Source organism: Corella eumyota, chromosome 1, assembly GCF_963082875.1.
Source record: "Corella eumyota chromosome 1, kaCorEumy4.1, whole genome shotgun sequence".
Taxonomy (NCBI): domain Eukaryota; kingdom Metazoa; phylum Chordata; class Ascidiacea; order Phlebobranchia; family Corellidae; genus Corella; species Corella eumyota.
Window position 1 is genome coordinate 10,195,311 of NC_137490.1, and position 20,633 is coordinate 10,215,943.

At 27.0% G+C, this 20,633-nt stretch overlaps 1 protein-coding gene and 1 long non-coding RNA gene across 2 annotated transcripts; one reads left to right on the forward strand and one right to left on the reverse strand.

Moving 5' to 3' along the window:
- Positions 1 to 2,124: 2,124 nt before the first annotated feature.
- Positions 2,125 to 16,893, forward strand: LOC145750186 (ATP-dependent RNA helicase TDRD9-like). The gene is made up of 31 exons (XM_082566156.1): positions 2,125 to 2,267; positions 3,162 to 3,214; positions 3,729 to 3,859; positions 4,300 to 4,380; positions 4,513 to 4,605; positions 5,091 to 5,183; positions 5,615 to 5,761; positions 6,047 to 6,127; positions 6,325 to 6,426; positions 6,734 to 6,886; positions 7,052 to 7,255; positions 7,644 to 7,757; positions 7,925 to 8,101; positions 8,389 to 8,490; positions 8,870 to 9,026; positions 9,224 to 9,416; positions 9,552 to 9,702; positions 10,014 to 10,140; positions 10,874 to 11,039; positions 11,194 to 11,332; positions 12,265 to 12,393; positions 12,817 to 13,023; positions 13,459 to 13,572; positions 13,720 to 13,842; positions 14,335 to 14,475; positions 14,700 to 14,839; positions 15,079 to 15,138; positions 15,311 to 15,451; positions 15,543 to 15,624; positions 15,920 to 16,092; positions 16,563 to 16,893. Exons 1-31 carry the CDS (start codon positions 2,125 to 2,127, stop codon positions 16,684 to 16,686), a joined length of 4,041 nt encoding a protein of 1,346 aa, XP_082422282.1. The 3' UTR covers positions 16,687 to 16,893.
- LOC145750192 (uncharacterized) lies at positions 16,814 to 17,828 on the reverse strand. The gene is made up of 4 exons (XR_014283669.1): positions 17,675 to 17,828; positions 17,433 to 17,538; positions 17,186 to 17,300; positions 16,814 to 17,103 (listed from the first exon to the last, which is right to left on the reverse strand). It is a non-coding gene; the product is annotated as an uncharacterized LOC145750192 (long non-coding RNA).
- Positions 17,829 to 20,633: the final 2,805 nt, after the last annotated feature.

Here is a 20,633-nt window from a genome sequence, read left to right on the forward strand (position 1 = left end):
ATCGGTAGATTGGTCAAGAATATTTAAATTGTTCCAGTATTTATAGCACAACCGAAAGGCAATAAAAGTTCGTTCGTTGTAAAGCCGCTGGCCTTCTACGTACAGGTTACGTGGCTAATTCTCGTTAAGGGCGATTTTAGAGTGCATTGTTTGAAGTTGACGCCCGTTGTAACGAGAATAATTGTTGTACGTGTCCGGTCAATGACATTGAACTAGCTTGAACTTAGAATTGATTGTAATAGGCTTATTACAATTGATTCTACACTAGTTTTAAATGTGTTCGTTTGGCTCCATACGTTAACCATTTATTTCAAACTTTAAAAAGTATTAAAACATAACTTTCTGTCTACATTTTTTGATGGCTACTTGCCAAAAGGTGTCTGGCTTGACTACCATTGCCAGTATTTGCCAATAATTGTGGCTTGTACAAGTAAGCGCACTCCATCAGTAAATCTGTTAAAAACGAAATATTAAAAAATATTATTAGGGCGGGACCAATATAGATTTTTACTTACAAAAAAATTTTTAACCCTTAATATATATAAACCTTATTATTTGAATAAAATAATTTATATTAAAAAAGGGAAACATTCTTTAAGAAAGAACACACGTGTGAAAATTGGATATTTTTGATATCGTTTTTCTGGTTTTATGCAACACAGTTCGATAAATCGAAAAAAAAAAACTCATGAATATAACATGTGTAAAACTTGCATCTGTTTTTAACTGTAAACGAGCGTTTTAATTTTAACCTAGAAAGTAGGGCAGTTTTCTACAAAACCTCGTGCGTGCAAGCGAAAAAATTACCGTGGCCGCGTTTGCATTGTCTGATTGTCTGACTGCAGTGTTGCACGTTTCCCCAAATTTCATATTTCCGCCTGCCTGTGGTGCACTCGAGATTTAATATAATGTGCAAAACAGCCTGTAAATTTTATATGATTAATTTTTTTTAATTGAACTCATTTTTGGACATAATCTTTTGTTGAATAAGGTAATATCTTCATGTTACTGCATACCAGAACCTTTTGCACCTTGTACTATTTAAATAATATGTAGTGTTTAATTGCAATTTTGCTTTTTTATGTTAGATTTTTTAAGCCATTTTAAACATTTTGGTAACTTTTTACAAGTAACCTTAGTAACAATATGTTTGTGCTTAGATGTGGCAGCACTTAAGTTTTGTCTTGGAAAAGCTTTGCAAATGGGCTTATTTCTTATAAATCATTAAACATGTTAGAATTTTAATCGTTTATTGGTAAAATTATTTAAAACATATACTTGACGTAATTTTTAGCAAGCCTATCTACCAGTTCACATTAGCAGGTTTGAAATAATTTTAAATTCAGTGCTAAATCACAGAGGCATTTTTATTTTAAATACTAATATGAGATTAGTTTAAATTGCGTTTTTTAACTGTATTTTTAATTTTGGATCACTTGTACTTAACAGTTTTTAAAAATTCATTGGACTGTTAAGTACGAGAATGAATTAGCTAGGATCGTAAATTTGAAAGAAAGCATTAAGCAGGCAGGCCAGTAATATACAAAAGTTATTCTGAAAACTGTAAAGTACAAGTGATCCTAAATTTTGATTTTCAACAAGCTTGGCAAAAACAAGACAACCAAACTCTAGCACTGTTTGTCACAAGGTTTAAGCATCCATGTGAACAGGCTAAAGTGTCTCTTGCAAATATTGTGACATAAATACAATTTTTTGCCCAAATCAAGAATGCTGTAGTTATTTGAAGTTGCATTGGCATAATTTAAACAGAGGAGTTTTTTTAATTGTAAAAATGTTTGGTTAGAATTATGATTAAAAACTTAGTTATTTAAAAAAACAAAAAATCACATTCTGCTGAACAACCCTATTTAAAATTTAAGTGACTGACTAAATTATTTATGGTGAATTAAGTAAATTTTATTTATGACCGAGGCTTACTTTTACAATTTATTAATTTTTATGTCAGATTCAGATAAAAAAAAATATTATAAACCAGTTATAAAAATGTATTAAAGCTTATTTTTTTATTAGTTGTTAAACTAAGACAATAAGTTTTTTTTGCTTTCTTTTATATCAACATATTCTTGTATTTTATCTATTTAAAGAACTTATTGCAATACATAGATGGCATATTATAGCTTACTTAGGCAAGATTTAAATCTTGATGATATTAATGCATGGCTTTCTATGGCACCAACCAACCCACCTAAAAAAACATCGCAATGTGGAACCTTTCAAGCAAAAAGTTTTCAACAAGAAGATGCCAAGTATGTTTAAATTTGTTTGTTATTTGTGGCTATTTCACTACTTAAGCTTACTGAAATTATGGTGTTTTACTTGGGCTATTAAGCAGATATGTAAGTAAATATGTGTCAAAGCTTAAACAGAACTGTAAATTACCTGTTTTGTCATACATATGATTTGCATTGTATATGAAGATTAAAAGAAGTTTTAATACAATTTAGGTGCACATAGGTACTGAACATTTAGGCACTCACGATGGCCATGTTTTAAAAATGTTTTATTAAACACAAACACTATTGTGATATCTATTGCTTTTAATAAACAGTAAATTGTACCTTTAAATACAAATATGATGGCATCAGGGAAAATTTTTATTGATAAAATATATAGGTTATAATAGCATTAAAAAAATAATTTAACTAAACATCTCACTACAATTTTCAGTTACAATAAAGCATAAAATTATTCTTCAAGGTACATGGTTTTTTAAATAAAAAGTAATATTTATTAATAAAGTTATAATAAAATGTATATATATATATAATGGTAGCACTTTGTTAAATAATCTATTGGGAATATCATTGATCCTAATGCCTAATATTTAACCCGTATACCCATAGTTTTTTTTATGAGATTACATCAAAAATTCTAGGTTGGAATTAATGAAATATAAAGTTATATATAATGATTTTTTAATAAATGATAATCCCAGCCTACTTTATAAACAAAAATGTCATCAATGTTAACTTATTAACATTAAATAATAAATATAACAACCCAGTAAAAGATTAGAAAAGTGATTTTGTTTATACTAACTTTTTTGGTAATATATATTTATATATATAGTTTTGTGTATTAATACTTATTTACAAAATCACAATTCTTTTTTAATTTAACAAATTTTTGTTTGTTTTAAGAATGCATGATATGAGCATGAAGTCTGAAACCTCAGAATATCCAAGCCATTCTGGTAATTTCAAAAATAATTGTTTATATAATGTAGTCTTTATGTAGTTTTAGCGACATGGTAATATTTTTTTATTTAAACATATTTAAATAGTTAAAGATTAGTACTGATAGAAAAATTTTAAATTTGCAAATTAGGTTGAAATAACTATAATAATAATTATAAAATATTTCAAAATATTAGATTTTAATTCGAAGTTTCACAACTTATTGTAGAATAATTTACTTTATGTTTTTTTGGCTGTTTAGTCGCATTTTTATTTTAGAACTTTAAGATTTTATTCATAATTACAATATTATATAATTTTTTAATGACTATACATTGTTCCCAGGTTATTAATCACGCTATGTCACTTTGTTAAAAAAATGAACTCACAGGACAACTATGGACTTTAAAGCAACAAAATTTGGCTCATGATCAAGTTGATCTTAGATTTAGGAACAAAGAAAATTATTCACAGTAGCTTTTCATTGTTATTCAAAATATTTTTTTACTTTGCGGTTCATTGTTTTATTAGGTTTTAATGATAGAGGGGACTTTTTTGATGAGGAAACATTGTTAAGTGATGACATGGCACAACTTGATACTGACTCAGTTCCGCCTCCCCTTCTAAGAAGTAATCTTGGTGTTCACTTAAGCAACAAAGAGGTAGACAAATGTGTTTTTATGTTTAAACTTTATTATTAAAACCTTTCATGTTCATGTTTAAATTATATTTTCTAATTATTATATATAAATATGTTATTTTAATTGAAAATCAGAGTAGCCACAAATTAGTTATTATTTTGTTAACAACTGACCAGTAGCCAGATATGGTCTGCAATGATCAAGGCACTGGTCATCAGTACACAAATATTATCCAAAATGCTTCTATGTAAAGTCTTTAAGTAAGACACTTACTGTTTATTTTTATGTTAATTCCTGAAACAAACATGTGGATTTATGATTAGGTATTATTACCTAATCAATTATTATTAAAAAGCTGCAAAAGTAATCCAAGGCAAAGAGAAAAAAGTAACAAATGTTATTTTAGGAGTTAGCAAATCAGCTTTCTTGCAACACAGAATTATAAAAATAAGTATTTTCAGATTTATGAGCATTACAACTTTAATCACAATTACAATCAGGAACTGCCAACTACTAAATACAGAAAGGATATTTTAAGATTGGTAAATTTTAGCTGTTAATTGAAAAAGTAGACCTTAAACAATTTCTTTTGTATCATAAAAACTTTTATGTATATATAAAACTTTTATGTATATATAACAATTAATATTTTTATTTTTTAATGCATAATCAAGATTAAGGGAAACTCTGTGGTTATCATAAAAGGTTCTACTGGAAGTGGAAAAACAACCCAAGTTCCTCAATTTATTCTGGATAACTGTGCAAAGGTAAAATGTTTTATTGTTTTTAAAATTTATCGGTTTTTAATTTTTTGAATTCAATGCCATTAATAAGATAACAGCACTCTATTTATCTATTTTGGACAAACCTTAACAGCAATTTCAACAAAAAATTATCAACTGTATGTAAAATTTTCGAAAACAAAATACCACGAAAATACTTATTTATAAATTTTTCATAACATATATACACATATTTATACTAATATTCAAGTATATGGCCGTGGCCAGTGATAATAAATTAAAATTTTTGATTATTAGTTTTAAAAGTTTTGCATGGGTTAATATTTATGTGAAGCAGGATGATAATAATTTTTGTTTAGTTACATTAATTCTATTTTTTATATTTATTAAAGTTCCTTTTTTACTTTAATATATATATAAGATTTTTTTTATTTTTAGTAAATAATTAAAAATTATGTTTTATTATTTTTTTGTCAAAAAAGTATAACTTAAAATTTATGTTTAAATAGGATGGTGAATATTGCAATATTGTTGTCACTCAGCCTCGTAAAATTGCTGCCATCAGTATTGCAAATCGTGTAAGTGCTGAACGAAATTGGAAGGTTTGTGGATTTTTTTTGTTTTCTTTATTTAATGTTAAACAGAAAAAAAATAAATTTACATTCATAGGTTTTTGCAATGCATTTAACTTAAAAAATAGGTAAATCTGACAGTTTGGTAATAAATTAATTTATATTTTTATATCATTGGATAATTTAATTAAAAAGTTTAATGTATAACCAATTCCAGATACTTGAAAAAAACTGTGGCCTTCACATATGTAAAAACTAATCTTTTTGTATTTTAAAAGTTAAAATTTAAAATTTAACAGGACAATTTAAAACAAAAATAAATTATGTATTTCCACAGACGAGATTAGATGTCATAGTGTTAACACACCTAGTATTCATCTCAATACAGTTTGTAAATAATGGTTTACTCTAATTGATGCCAAATATTTTAATTGTGATCACAGTTTATTGTTTTTTTGAAGGTTGGCCAGTTGGTTGGTTACCAAGTTGGTTTGGATAAAAAAACAACTCAAGATACAAGGATAACTTATGTTACCACTGGAGTACTTCTTTGTCAATTAGTTAAAGCAAAACATTTAACTAATTATACTCACATTATTTTGGATGAGGTATAATTTTTTTTTTTTTTCGATATGATTTTTCTTTATTTTGTAATAAGATAACTGAGGACATTAATATTGATTTGCGGGGAAGCCAACTTTAGCCTAAACCTAAAGTAACATTTGTTATTTTAACCACGTCTTAAATTGTTTTTGGAAGTTTTAACTATTGTTGATCCTAATGCAAAAGAATTTGTTACTGATTTTTTGGGCTTGGCAGAAGTGAGTCTTATTCAGAGAGGTTTTAAACTTAAGACTTCATTTAACAAAAGTAAGTGTTGTAACTATATGCAGGTTCATGAAAGAGATCAAGAAACTGACTTTGCCTTGTTGGTTGTCAGAAAACTTCTTTGTTACAATTCTCAATCAGTGAAGGTAGTAAACAAAGTGTTTTAGCATTTATTTGTTTTGTTTTACTGATAAGTCATTATTTATATATGCTAAATATTACATATTAAGTTTTATATAGTAAATCATGTTGGCCTGTTGTTCATAGTTTAACCAATGTCATGTGAACTATCTTTTATTTAGGTATTGACCATTTTAAACTAAAAACTAACCCTTTTTACCAGGTCATTTTGATGTCTGCCACTTATAATACAACAGAATTTTCAAAATACTTTGGGGTACCTGTAGAAGGACAGTTACATCAAGCTCAATCAATAATTATTGAGGTAACTTAGCTTATTCCTAATACAAAGTACAAACAAATGTTATGTGCTTGGCATTATAGCTATTGTTGTTATCTGTCAAAAACATAAAAATTAATTGTAGTTAAATGTTTACAAATTGTTATTTAATTTATTTAGGCTACATATTTTCATTTATTAAAAAAAGTATTTGCCTTATGCTGTTCGATTTTACTAGATAAATTTACATCTTGAACCTTTTTAAAGAATTAATCTATGTAGTACCTTTAATATCACATTGAAAAGGAAATATATAATATTTTTAAATTATCATAATTTGTTATTTTTTGAGGGTGAACAATTTTCCTCAAAAGAAACTTTTGTTGAACATTTATCCTCAATGGGTCAACTACCAATACTGGATGTTAACAATCCTGATATTTCAGATGAAGCGTATGACATTGCAGCAAGGCTAATTGACCGCTTTGACAATATCGAAAAACAGGTATGCTCTACATAGCACTAAAACCTGTCATTGAATTTTTAAATTATAGAATTATTTTGTATTGCAATTGTTTAATTTTAGGTAATCAATTAGTTTTTATACCTCTCAGGTATTATTAAAAATATTGTTATTAAAGAATTTAAAAAATAAATTTTATTTCTTCAGGATTTGTTTAAAAACAATGGACCTGAATTTTTTCGTGGGTCAGTGCTTGTGTTTTTGCCTGGTTTGGCTCAAATTAAAGAGTTAGCTGGTATTCTTGAATACAATAAAGTTCAAAAAAATTACCAGATAATGCCACTGCATTCTTCTATAACAATGGAGGAACAACAACTTGTGTTTTCCAAACCTAGACAGGGATACAGAAAGGTAAACCTATAAATAAATTTTTTTTAGTTTTTTTTTTTAGTGTTAATTTAAGTTGCCATAATACGGTCACATCTTTCAACTAATATTTGTTCATATTAATTTGCCTGCCCTGTGCACCACAAAAAGCAGCTTTATATATTTTTGGGGCTATAAATCGGACATACATACATTACATAAACATATATATATATATTTTTTTTTTATTTAACTTTTACTAAGCTCATATTTATTGGTTATTAAACCTCTTGGCCTCACAGCATGGGATCTTGTGTTTTGTTGGACACTGCTTTTGTGCCATAGCACCATTGTGTAACGTGCCTATTAATCATTTTGAATATTAAACTATGTTGTATTTGTCATTTATTCAATTAAATTTATTTTATTTGAGATTGTTTTGGCCACCAATATAGCAGAGAGTTCTATTACTGTGCAAGATATCAAATATGTGATTGATTTTTGTCTTACAAAATCTTTGGTTTGTGATAAGGATACAAACTATCAGGTAATTACAATTAGAATAACTGCGATATTTTTGGCGATTATTTTTTTTTTTTATAGCAAATAACTGCGATATTTTATAGCAAATTAAAAAATAAAAAAAAACTTTTATAAAAATTTATATATATATATAATTATTGCAAAAAAATGTCATCACATTTTTGTATTAAGAGTCTACGGCTGCAGTGGGCTTCAAAGGCAAGTTTAAAACAACGAGCAGGAAGGACAGGTCGAGTGTCAGATGGCCACGTTTATCGCATGATCACTTCGGATTTTTATAAATATAATATTGATGAATATGCTGTTCCTGAAATGCAGAGATGTTCGTTAGAAAACACAATTCTTAAGGTCAATTTTTTTTGTTTTTTTAGTAATAAAAATGATAATATGAAAACCTTATAAAGTTATATTAAAAAAATAATTTTTTTATAGTTTAGTTTTTAATTTATGTGGTCACCAAACCTTACATGCATTTATTCCTTAATTAACAAACCTAAATTTTCTGTTCAACTTTTAAGATAATTTTGAATATTATCATTGGACTTATTAACTTTTGTTAAATCGTGCCTTTGTTAAAATAATTTTGTTAATTAAATTTTTAACTAGTAAACAACATTAACATTTTATAAAAAAAGGTAAAAATGCTGGATTTGGGATCGCCAAAGGAAATTCTTTCACTTGCCTTTTCTCCTCCAGATGTGCACAACATTGAACGAACTATATTGCTTCTTAAGGAGGTTTTAATTATTTTATTTTTTTTAATTATTTTAAATTAACTTGTTAAGTTTATTTTGCATTTATTATGATTAATTTTAATCTGAAAAAACATAAGCTTGAAAAAACTTTGTTTTTGATTTGTTACTTTAAGTATCACATTACAAAATGTTAAACTTAAAAAAAAATAAAAAAGACAATGTGTTTTTTTCTTTATAATTTTTTATATTGCATGTGACCTTGCATAAATCTAACTAGATTGTTGTTCATAAAACATTTTAACTAATTTTTTAGTCTGGTTTATATCCACTTTGAAAAATGTTTTATAATTAAGTGCTTTATGGGGTCTTTTGTTAAAAATGATATATGAAAATTTGTTTTAAAACAACTTCCGTTTAACAGATTGGTGCATTGTCTACTATCACAAGTCACAAAAGATTTGATGGAGATTTAACTTTTGTTGGAACAGTTTTAGCCTCGCTGCCTTTAGATATGAGATTGGGAAAATTGTTAATGATTGGATTTGTTTTTGGTTGTCTCAATGATTGCCTAATAATAGGTAAGACTTCAAGGTGGAATCTTTATACCAATAAAAGTACCAATTTAATTAAATATCAATTCAAGGTAGATTAATTATATTAATAGGTTTGTAATTTTTAGCATTATTCCATAGCCTAATTAGGTATAGCTATATTAAATTGTTATATAATTTTTTATCTATATTAAATTGTTATATAATTTTTTATTTGTTTTTAGCTGCTGCTCTTTCGAAGCCATGTTTTTTAGCTTGCCCCTATAACAAGTCATTGGAAGCATTTAAAATGAGGTTTACATGGAGCAAGGGTTCTTTTAGTGACTGTATTGCAATGTTAAACGCATATACTCAGTGGAAAACCTTAAAAACTTCCCATTTTTTTCGAAGGGCCAGGGATGAGATAGATTGGGGAAAGTAATTTTTTTAAGTATTTTACCTTAATTGCCTGTCTAAAAACTATATTTGATTGATAAAGTCTTTATATTTTAAATTACTTAAAAGTGTAATTTTTACTTCTAGTTCAATGTTACCACTAAATTTTTATTTTAGAGAAAACTTTTTACAAATCAAGAGAGTTCATGAGGTTGATTGTTTGGTTGAAGAATTAAAAGAAAGGCTTAGTCACTTCAACATTAAATCTCAAGATTCGTGGTATTGGCAAGACGAAGTAGATGAACAACAAAATCTTCTTATTTTAAAGGTAACTTTTTTTTTTAAATATCCTTTTTTAATAGCATTTAACAGGATTTTTACAATTTTTTTATGTTAATAGGGTATATCTAAGATATTGTATGTTTTTTGTGTAAATTTACCCTTGAAAAGGTCAAATGGTAGAAGATTTAACATAGAATCTAAACATCATGACTTAAACATAGAATCCTATCAGAACCTTGGCCCAGTCTCAAGTGGCTGTTGGCAGTTTGGAATAATAATGACTGATTACCTGATAATTAACTTGTTGGTTTTTAATTTGAGCTCATAGCATTTTTTTAATCAATAGTATTTTTTTAGATAGTAATGGCCGGTTCATTTTATCCAAACTATTTTGTGGAATGTGATGTGGATGAAAGTGCACGCGTGAAAGAAATGTCGACTCTGAATCCAAAAACTACAGTAATGTTTACTGGTTTACCTGCGGGTATGTTTAGTTATATGTATTGGTTTAGTTGTGTTATTTAAATCTAATTCTTTTAAAGATTCTTATGCTTTTATTATCAGTCACAGTGTATTATCACAATTATCATATTATCACAAGTTATTATCAATTAAGTGTGGAAAGGCCCATAGTCTCAATATTTAGTTATCTCAGTACTCAGATTTATATACATATAAGACAATCTGTAAATTTATATGTTTTAAAAACTTTATTTAGTATATCATTTGCATTGATTTTTTTTCAAAAATATTAAACCATATCCCTTTAATTTGCATTATTATTTTTTTGATTGGTAAGTATAGGTTGGATTTTTTTTTTAACAAAAAAACTAAAATCAGTTACTTTGACCCAGTCTCGAGTTGCCCTTAACAGTTTGGAATATTATATTATATAGATTATAATTGCTCAATAATTAAGCTGCTAATTAAGTGCCGGCTCAGGAGGAGTTTATATTGTTTATAGCGCCTTACTTAAAAAGCTACAGCATGAGAGTAGTTGGGATTAAACCCACGACTTCGTGGTGTAGCAAGTGTTCTTACTATTACACCATGTGCCGGTTTTTTCTCTTGCTTAAGGGTTGTATAGTAATAAATTAATGAGGATTAAACTAGTAAATCTAAGTGTTCTAACCTTAACCACTACACATAGTTTAATTTTTAAATTCTTCAGTGCTTGCAACAGCAATTATTTGTAACTCATTAAAAATCGTTTTTAGGAAAAGGCTTTTTGTACAAGGACTCAATTATTCAACAAACAAAAAATTGTGGAATTCAAAAAGCTGTGTATTATGAAGGCTCCAAAGCTTTTATTGAATTTGAAAGGAGTAAAGAGATTCCTGAAAGTGCTGTTCTTCCTGCTGTTTTTAACGCTTGTCGACTCCGGTAATTTTAGTATGAAGTCTTATCGATAAATTTATTAGTTTTTTTTTAGTGTTTTTCATATTAAAATTTATGTTTTTTTTTATTTAATTATGCTATTTTGTTTAAAAAGGTAAATTATTATCTTATTATAAAAATTAAAAAAAAATTATCTCAGCAACACAAATCGAAAATTAAGCATTTATCAATGTTACAAAGAAGTTGATAATAAACTTGCTAAATATCCAACTAATTTTCTTTTTGATACCTTGGATAAGAAACATTTTAAATATGAGACTCCGACGCCTGGTGATCCAGTAAGTAATTTTGTAAATTTATTTGGTTTCATTAACTAATTATGTCTAATAACTTTTTTTATATTGTAGCAAAAATGCTATTTTTGCTATTAATATACATCTACATTTTTGCAGAATTTATAAAAAAAAACTTTTTAAGACGCAACTTTAAAAAAGAATGAGGACAATACGAACTAGATTTTTTTTGACAAATAAATAATGGTTTGAAATATTCAAAAATAATTTAAATATTGACACTGTTAAAGCCATTCCTTAAAAAACTTTTACTGTTCAGAAAATTTGTTATCACCTTTACTTGTAAACACACCAACAATTTCTAGCAGTGATAATATTTTATGTGTCGTTTGCGATATATTCAATAAATATTAATTTCCTATTAATGATTACATGATATTGATAATCAAATTAATTAGAATCATATTTAACTTTCTAGCGAACAAACATGCAAAAGCACACGAATTTAAAACTATATTTTTCTCACCAAATGCGATAAATTTAAAATTAAAGTTATCATATCATGATTTACTATTTATTGATCATTTAACTTAATAATCAAATTTAAGCCATGTTTTGCAACAACTATTTGAATTTCTGCCTTATAAGCTTTATTTTAATCCATTGCCGCAAAAGGGTCGCAAATCTTTTCCTATACACCTGACTGTACATGCGCACAAAAACATTTTGAACCAATGTAAAAAGCGATTAATTCAATAAACAAGCGATTATATCGTAAATAACGATCACCAATGAACGGCCTTGAGCTGTATAACAATGTGTGACAATTTTAATTCTCTAGCACTTTTAAAAAAAGTTATTGTGCAAAAACTGAAAAAAAAATTGTAATAATAATACTGTTGATAACAATATGTTTTAAAATCAAAGATTTCGATAATAAAGATTCTTGTTGATTTTATTTTTTTCTAAATTTATAGATTTGGAATCATATCAGAGTTACTTACGTTGGTGCAAAATTATCGATTTGGGGTTATAAAATGTTGCCAAGAAATTTGGAGTTTATGCATCAAATTCAAACTGAAATTGCCAAAGCCATTTCTGAGAAGGTAAAACTTGAAATTTATAAAAAACTAAGTCCCCTTTCGTATTTCTACATTAATTTTTGGTAATGTATTTTTTAAATATTTTGACGAAGTGTTTATTATACTTTATTTAATTGTTTTTATAAGTTTATTTGTAAATTTATTATTGTGACCTTGAAATTATTTACTGTGACCTTGAAATTCTTGAAATTTTTTTTTAGATAAAATTACATTTAAATGATTATACTGATTATCATATTATATTATTTCATCGAAAAACTTAATTTATTATATACCCCACTTACATAAAGAAGGATTTTAAGTTACTGTGTTGTTGTAATTATGTTTTTTTAATTTTTTTATTAAAAAGTTACAAAACACGTTTCAGGTAATTATTTCTCATTATTTTTTCTCAATATAATTTTAACCTTTTTCAAAACATTATAGCAACAATCTTTAAAAAATGTTCATGTCGGAATGCTCGTATTGGCTCCATCAAAGGACAAATGTGGAGATTCTCAGTATTACCGAGCTCTCATTATCAACATCTTTCCCCTTAAAATTTGGTTTGTCGATTATGGAAATAGTTTAAGCTGTTCAAGTTTAAATTTGTTGAAAACAATTCCAGACTCTATTATGGGCATTCCCTTTCAGGTCAGCTAAAAAACTATAATTATTCTATTTTGTTTGTAACGTTTTTAGGGGAAGGTAATACTTAATTGTAGTTGTATGTTTTTTCATATCATCATATGGTGGTAGATTTTATATTTTTATTGAAATATGGTGTGCAGTTGTGACAAGTTTTTAAGCTGTTTGTTAACGCTGGGCTTAAGGGTGAATAGTGTGACATTGGTGAGGCTAATAATCTATTGCCATGACTGCTATACCACACTACAACCTTATTTATATATATTATTGATGTTATATACATATTAACCATTTTACGATTGCCTATTGTAATTAGCTTATATTTACATTGTTTGTTATTACAACATTTTTAATTTAAAAGTATAAAAAAGGTTTTTTGTTTTTAAAGTCAAATATTTAAATTTATTTAACTTATTGTTAATGGAGTTTATATTAATAAAGGTAATTGAGTTTCGCCCAAGAGGAATTGAGGTGGCAAAAAACATTTTGGATAAAGAATGTTTAAACTTTATTTCAAAAATAATTCAGAAAAGCAACTTTGTGTTGAAATTGAAGGTATTTTATTATATTTTTAAAATTAAACCCATTTGAAATTTCAGTTTTATGCTTTTAATTAGTACCGAACTCCAAAACTCTTTTTACGCTGTTATAGGTTACTTAAATAGTAACAGATTTGCTTAAACTTTTGTAATATGTTTTAAGATATATTCCGTTGTCGGAAATGTTGTAAATGCAGATATATTTACATCCAGTGATGAGTTTTTGAATGTGTTGTTGGTGGAAAAACAACTCTTTGTTAAAAGGCAAGAAGGGAAGTTATCTACTGTAAGTAATGTTGGCTTTTAATATTACATTATTTATTTTAATTTATTTCTTTATAAAATTCAAGTTTTAAGAAAAGTCACAAATCACTTATATGTTAAAATAATTTTAAGAATATGACTAATTGAGTTTATTTAAATTTTAAATTTTTACTAAATAATTTTGGACTTCACAATTAATAAAACAAAAACTAAAATTTGTTTAAAAAAAAATATTTTATTATTTTCTATTTACCTAAATTTTTTACATATTTATATTTTAATATAGCAATTTTCATCACATATTAGTTTGTGTAAAAAAACCTATTTAAATTTTATAAGTGTTTAATAGATACAAGTTGTATTACACAACCCAGTAGTTGTAATTACTCACAGTTTAAACCATGGGTATTTTAATCAACTGCTTCAAATGTAAGTTAAAAACCTGTTGTGTGCCTTTTATACACATTAACATTTATTTAATATTAATAAAATTGTATTTTTAAATTTTTTATAGAATAATCATAAAAATTGGGAATTAGCGGAAGAAAAGAAAATTAAAAGCGGTAAAGAATATTCTGACAAATATCGGGAAGATTGGACAGAAGTCAATGATGTGATAAGGGGAAGAAAAATTCCTATTTCTGATTTAAAAAAGGTAAAAAAATTTTTGCACAAAAACAATAAAAAAGTTATGAAACAAATTTTAAAATTGAAATTGATAAAAACGTTTTTTTTCTCTTATTATTTTTTATTTCAACAGTATGTAATTTGTAGTATTGAAACTGTAGATTAAATAGTGTATTAGATATTAAGCGATCAGTTAACTTTGTTTAAGTTACGAGATTGGTTTGTATTTGTAAATTTAATTAAAATATCAAGATTGATGTTTTTGGACCTCGGACATCTTTTGAAACAAGTTTTTCCTCCATTATAAACATCGGGGGCCGACGAAGAGTCAACATTGATCGAAGCGGAATAAACAATGTCACCATTAAATCAGAACCAAACAACACAAACAGGTTAGTGATTTTTGAGTTGTTTTGCATACCATACCTAAATACTAGTATATGTATATTTAGGAAACAAAAATGTTTTAAACTGCTAACGCAAATATATGTTATAGAAATATGTATCTAAATTAAAAATTGGCATTCAAACCCAAGACTGGAGGCAGTGTACTTTAATTATCCTGTAAGGACATTAGTATTTAAATAAATGGATCATATTGGTATAAAATAATTTACATCAAACTATGTAGTGTTTTGATGGTAGCCGCAGAAGTTGGAATTAATCAAACTGGAAGTACAATGTTGGCCAGGTCAGTTGAACAAATGTTTACAAGAAAATTTTATTTAAATTTAAAACTTTTCAGTATTTTAAAATTGATCAAAGTTTGACAGTTTTTACAAGCCAAATAAAAAATATAAATAATATTTGCTATAGAGTAGTAAAAAACTAAATAAAATGATTAAATAGTTTTACTTGTGCAGAAATACGACTTTGCTTCCAAATATACAGGGATTACAATCTCTTTTGTGTTTATTGTTTTCGCCTGTTATTGAATTACGAACAAATTCAACTGAAACTCGATATACGGGAGCCATTTGTGGTCTGGGTTCAATGTTGACTAGGTAAATGTAAAGCATTACAACACGCTAAAACAATAACAATATTTTTTTTTATTCTGTGGTTAACAAAGTAATAAATAGTTTTTGTGTTAAGATGTGGCTGGTGTTCACTGTTTTCAGATCATGATATTGAAGTTCAATTCGATGTTGACATTGGACCTAAAGATCTTATTGAAGTAAATATGAATTTTTAAATATGTTTTATGATATTTTCTTAAAATTGTCTCATTAAATTTTTTTAACACCAATTTAGTTATCAAGTTTGTGAAAATAAAAGATATAAACCTTATGTTTTTTTTCTTATATCAAATATTATTTTTGGTATTACTTATTGTAAATGCCAAAATCCTTGGTCATTAACAAAACTAGTTGATAGCCCGCCATAGGCATGTGCATTATACATACATACACTAAGCTACATTTTATGTGTGTAGTTAAATTTTACACCATAAAACGAACATTATTTTTTAGGTAAATGGAATTAGAATGATGATCAATATTGCTGTCGGTGGTACCGATGAAATTGCTAGATGGAACCAAAAAACGATTCGCAATGTTCAAAGCAAGATTCGAGCCAAGCTTTTAAACATTCTACGTAAAACTCGCAACTCGATTGAACCAGAACCTCCTAGAATTTCGTTTAGGTATGCACTGTATTTAGCTAATCTTTAAACAAACTGAAAACCACTATCTTTTGCTCTTATTTAAATTAAAAATAATTTGCGGCGTAGTAGTAAACATCACCACACAGGTTTTATGTTTGATTCCAGGTGCTGACTTGTCGTAACACACTATAAAATTAAAGGCTCTAAGATTACTCATTGTTCGCCGAAGAAAAATATTTAGATATAATTATATATGACGTTTTTTAAACCTATTTATGTACAACAACGGTTAAGTTAATTTAAATAGTCAAAGATTTAGCATAATGGCACATATCAGTAAAAAAATAAGTATATTTTTGGATTAAACTGTTTACAACAAAGTAAAGTAGTTAAAAAGTCGTCCTACAAAAACAACAAATCCACCAATAGTTTTTACTTCGTTTGATATGCAAAAAGGCATGCTTAGTTTTATTTTTCCGTTTTAAATTAGACAAATGTTGATTTGTCAGGTGGAATTTGATAGATAACGATAGAGTGGCTAGTCATGCCGTCGACGATTTACGAGCAAACAGGAAAGATTTTTATCGTCTTCACAACGCTGTTACTCTGAACACAAATTTGAATGACAGTTAGAGCAAGTAGATATGTCCGACATACTCTAAAAACTAATCATGATTGCTCAAAACTGTTTTTTGGTTTATATTTTTACTTTTCACTTATTTTCATAAACACATTTTTGTATTTTTTATTTGGTTCCAGGTATTTTCTTTCTATTATGTACTTTGCTTTACTATTGTTATTTCACGTGGTGCATTAAAAGTTTTAATAAATGCTTTCAGCAATAAACTATGCTTGCGTTTGTTTTAATTATAAAATGTTATTTGCTGGTGTAAACTTAATAGTAGGGCGTCAGTTTCAAACTCGAGCTTAATCAAGTTGCTTTTTTTCCTGTTGACGGAGTTTATTAACTCTATTCTATATCTAATGATGACGGTCGGCTACATTTCTGCTCTTGTTTGAAACGTCATGAATTCGTTAGTGAATTTCATCCTTAAATGGAAGTAATTCTTAAAATATAGAGTCATGCTTTTTTATATTGACAAAAAAATATTTTAAAGGATTAAGGTCTTACTCCGTCGGTTGTTATCTTATTCTTGCGGTTGTGATCTTGTTCCGGCCGCTGGGATCTAATTCCGTTGGTTGTGATCTTATTGCGTCGGTGGTGATCTTCTTCTGTCGATTACAATCTTAATATTGAAAACCAAAATGTATTCTGATATATTTGCTATTTGTTCTTTATACATCTATTTATCAAACCGTCAAAATAGGTATATTCTATAATTATCTGGCAGAGCATGTTAAGTAAAAAGTCACTTTACGTCATATGTAATATTCCAAAGAAAACCCTAATCTGGTAATTGGGCTTAGTCCTTTTGTGATCAAATACTTGCATGAGATTCCTAAGCGTCCCCGTAAATTATAGACCTTAAAAAACTATGGTTAAATAAAAAAATCTCTTAGTGTTTCCACTAAAAATATTTAAAAATAACTATTGTTTTTTATTAAATTTAATTTTAAATTGCAAAATCTAAACCATTAACAAAAATAACAAACAACCCACCTTTTGATGTTTTTTTACAAGTTGCTGAAGATTGAGACCATTCCTCACACTGAGTCCAAACACCACCTGCGGGTTCACTTGTGTTAGTTTTTGACACTACTGTGGCTGCTAATGTTGTGAAAATAGTTTTGAACAAAAAAAGACAACAAATCAATTAAAATAGTTTAGTTTTGTTAGTTTTTAATAAATATATTTTAATTCTTTTCAATGGAAATCAATGTTTACTGAGCCGTATAAGCTTTCTTTTATTCGGTTATCCTCGACATTACTTAAGCAATAAAAACATAAAATTAAAAGTTAAACTTGTGAAAAAGACTAATTGTTATTAAATGATATATATTAAATAACAAACTACAATAAAATTGCGATACTAATGATTTTAAGGCATTCTACCTTACAAATTTTGCAACTTGCTTTCGAAATCGAACTAGCTAGGGTTTCAGCTCGATTAGGGTTAGAGCAAACCAGGGTTAGCGATTCCAACAAAAATTAAATCGAGTACGCAAAAATATTAAAATAACAAAAAATAACTTTGTAAACACTAATTTAAAATTAATTTTTAACAACGTATATAAAAATACTACATTATAAAAAAAAAAATTTATTGTTTTGAATTTTATTATTTTTCTTCTTTAGTATTTAAAAATATAAAACTAACACTAAAATCAAAGTTTACACAAATATTATTAGCATACTATCTCTATATATCAAGTACAAGTGTAAAATCATCCTCTTTACAAAATTATCTTATTTTTAGCAATTATTAAATACTACAGTGCCTAATTTTTAAGAATGATAACTAATATTATAAAGTTCTTCTAATAATAACATTTTTTTTTTTTTTTTGTAAGGTATTGCCTCTCATATGCTAGGTTAGGTGATTTTTGCAGTATAACCAATATACAAGTATGGTAAAATTGCAGTGGAAAAGTTAAACAAAATAAAAATGGATTTCGTTTGTTATTATCCTGATAGATGGATGTAAGTAAAACTCAGTATTTTTTATTTGATTTAAATTTTTTTACAATTTTATTAGCTGGGAGCAAAAAATAAAGTAATTCATTTTTTTATTAAATTGGTCTTTTGTTTATTAGTAAAAATAATATTTATTTACTATGGTGTGGAAAGGTTGGTGTTACAGCCCAAACATAGAAAAAATATTTTGCCTCAAAACCGAGTCTTAAGTTAACTGTGACAGTTTAATATTAAGGGCGAAACAGCATAGAAGCAGAAAGGTCAGAAGCCAGGATTTTATGTAGTAAAGCCTAATGTTTTTTTACCATTACAACACACTGTCGGATTTATATGAATTCAAATATTTTTACAGTGGGTTATGCTATGCTCTACCAAGTGGTGCAGTTAACTCAATTTCATGGGAAGAAGCCACCAAGTTTTGTAGATTTTTACAGAAGTTGCAAGTAATATTAATTAGACCGGCAGCGTGGTGTAGTCGTAAGAACACTTGCTACACCCAATGAGGCTGTGGGTTTAATTCCCACTGCTTTCATGGTAGCACCCTTAAATAAGACATAAAAAAATTAAAAAAAAAAAAAAAAAAAATGGAAATTTTTTGCGTACTCGATTTAATTTTTGTTGGAATCGCTAACCCTGGTTTGCTCTAACCCTAATCGAGCTGAAACCCTAGCTAGTTCGATTTCGAGAGCAAGTTGCAAAATTTGTGATGTACAATGCCTTAAAATGAAAAGTAGTGCATTTTTAATGTAGTTTGTTATTTAATATATATTATTTAATAACAGTTAGTCTTTTTCACAAGTTTAACTTTTAATTTTATGCTTTTATTACTTAAGTAATATCGAGGATAACCAAAAAAAGCGTGTACGGCTCAGTAAACATTAATTTCCATTTAAAAGAATTAAAATATATTGATTAAAAACTAACAAAACTAAACTATTTTAATTGATTTGTTGTCCTTTTCGTTCAATACTATTTTTACAACATTAGCAATTACATTAGTATTAAAAACTACTATAAGTAAACCTGCAGGTGGTGTTTGTAATGAGTGTGAGGAATGGTCTCAATCTTCAGCAACTTGTAAAAAAAACATCAAAAGTTTGGTTATTTGTTATTGTTGTTAATGGTTTAAGTTTTGCAATTTGAAATTAAATTTAATAAAAAACAATAGGTATTTTTAAACATTTTTAGTGGAAACACTAAGAGATTTTTTTATTTAACCATAGTTTTTTAAGGTCTATAATTTATGGGGACGCTTAGGAATCTTATGCAAGTATTTGATTACAAAAGGAGTAAGCTCAAATTACCAGATTAGGGTTTTCTTTGAAATATTACACATGAAAAGTGACTTTTTACTGAACATAACTTGCTAGATTTATATAATATATCGATTCTGGCGGTTTGACAAACAGATATATGAAAAACAAATACCATATCGGAATACAATTTGGTTTTCAATATTAATTTTAAAAGATTAAGATTGTTATCGAAAATTTTTATTAACCCCATTACCCTAACCATCTTCTTGGAAACTCCCTTTAATTTCTAAAATCAATATAATATGACAAAAAAAACTTAACAAATTGTGTTTAAGGTATTTTGAACTGATCATAATAGAAGAGAGACTGCTGCGAAGAGAGACTGCTTCTATATAATTGAACATAGTTCAAAATCACATGCCGTACTTACTGTAACTGTGAATGAAAAAATAAAACAACTGGCTCCGAAACCCTAGGTGATTATTTAAAAGTTTAAAAACTTTAAATATTTCAGTTATTTTAAATTTTGTTATATATTTTGTTACTTTTGTATTGTTTATGTAATTTGCTCAATATATTTGTGTTTATTTTTTACAGGAAAGTTAAATTTAATTGATCTTGCTGGTTCAGATTGTGTTTTAAAAAGTGGTGCATCAGGAGATAGATTAAAGGAAGCACAAAATATTTATCACAGTTTGTCAGCACTAGAAGATGTGATGATCCATTCT

What these genes read in the sequence shown, in the direction of transcription:
- LOC145750186 (XM_082566156.1), top strand. Translation starts at nt 2,125, where the DNA reads ATGGCATATTATAGCTTACTTAGGCAAGATTTAAATCTTGATGATATT. An exon ending in ACAATTCTCAATCAGTGAAG is followed by an intron (nt 6,128 to 6,324) that starts GTAGTAAACAAA and finishes CCTTTTTACCAG; the next exon opens with GTCATTTTGATGTCTGCCAC. An exon ending in GATGAGATAGATTGGGGAAA is followed by an intron (nt 9,417 to 9,551) that starts GTAATTTTTTTA and finishes TTTTTATTTTAG; the next exon opens with AGAAAACTTTTTACAAATCA.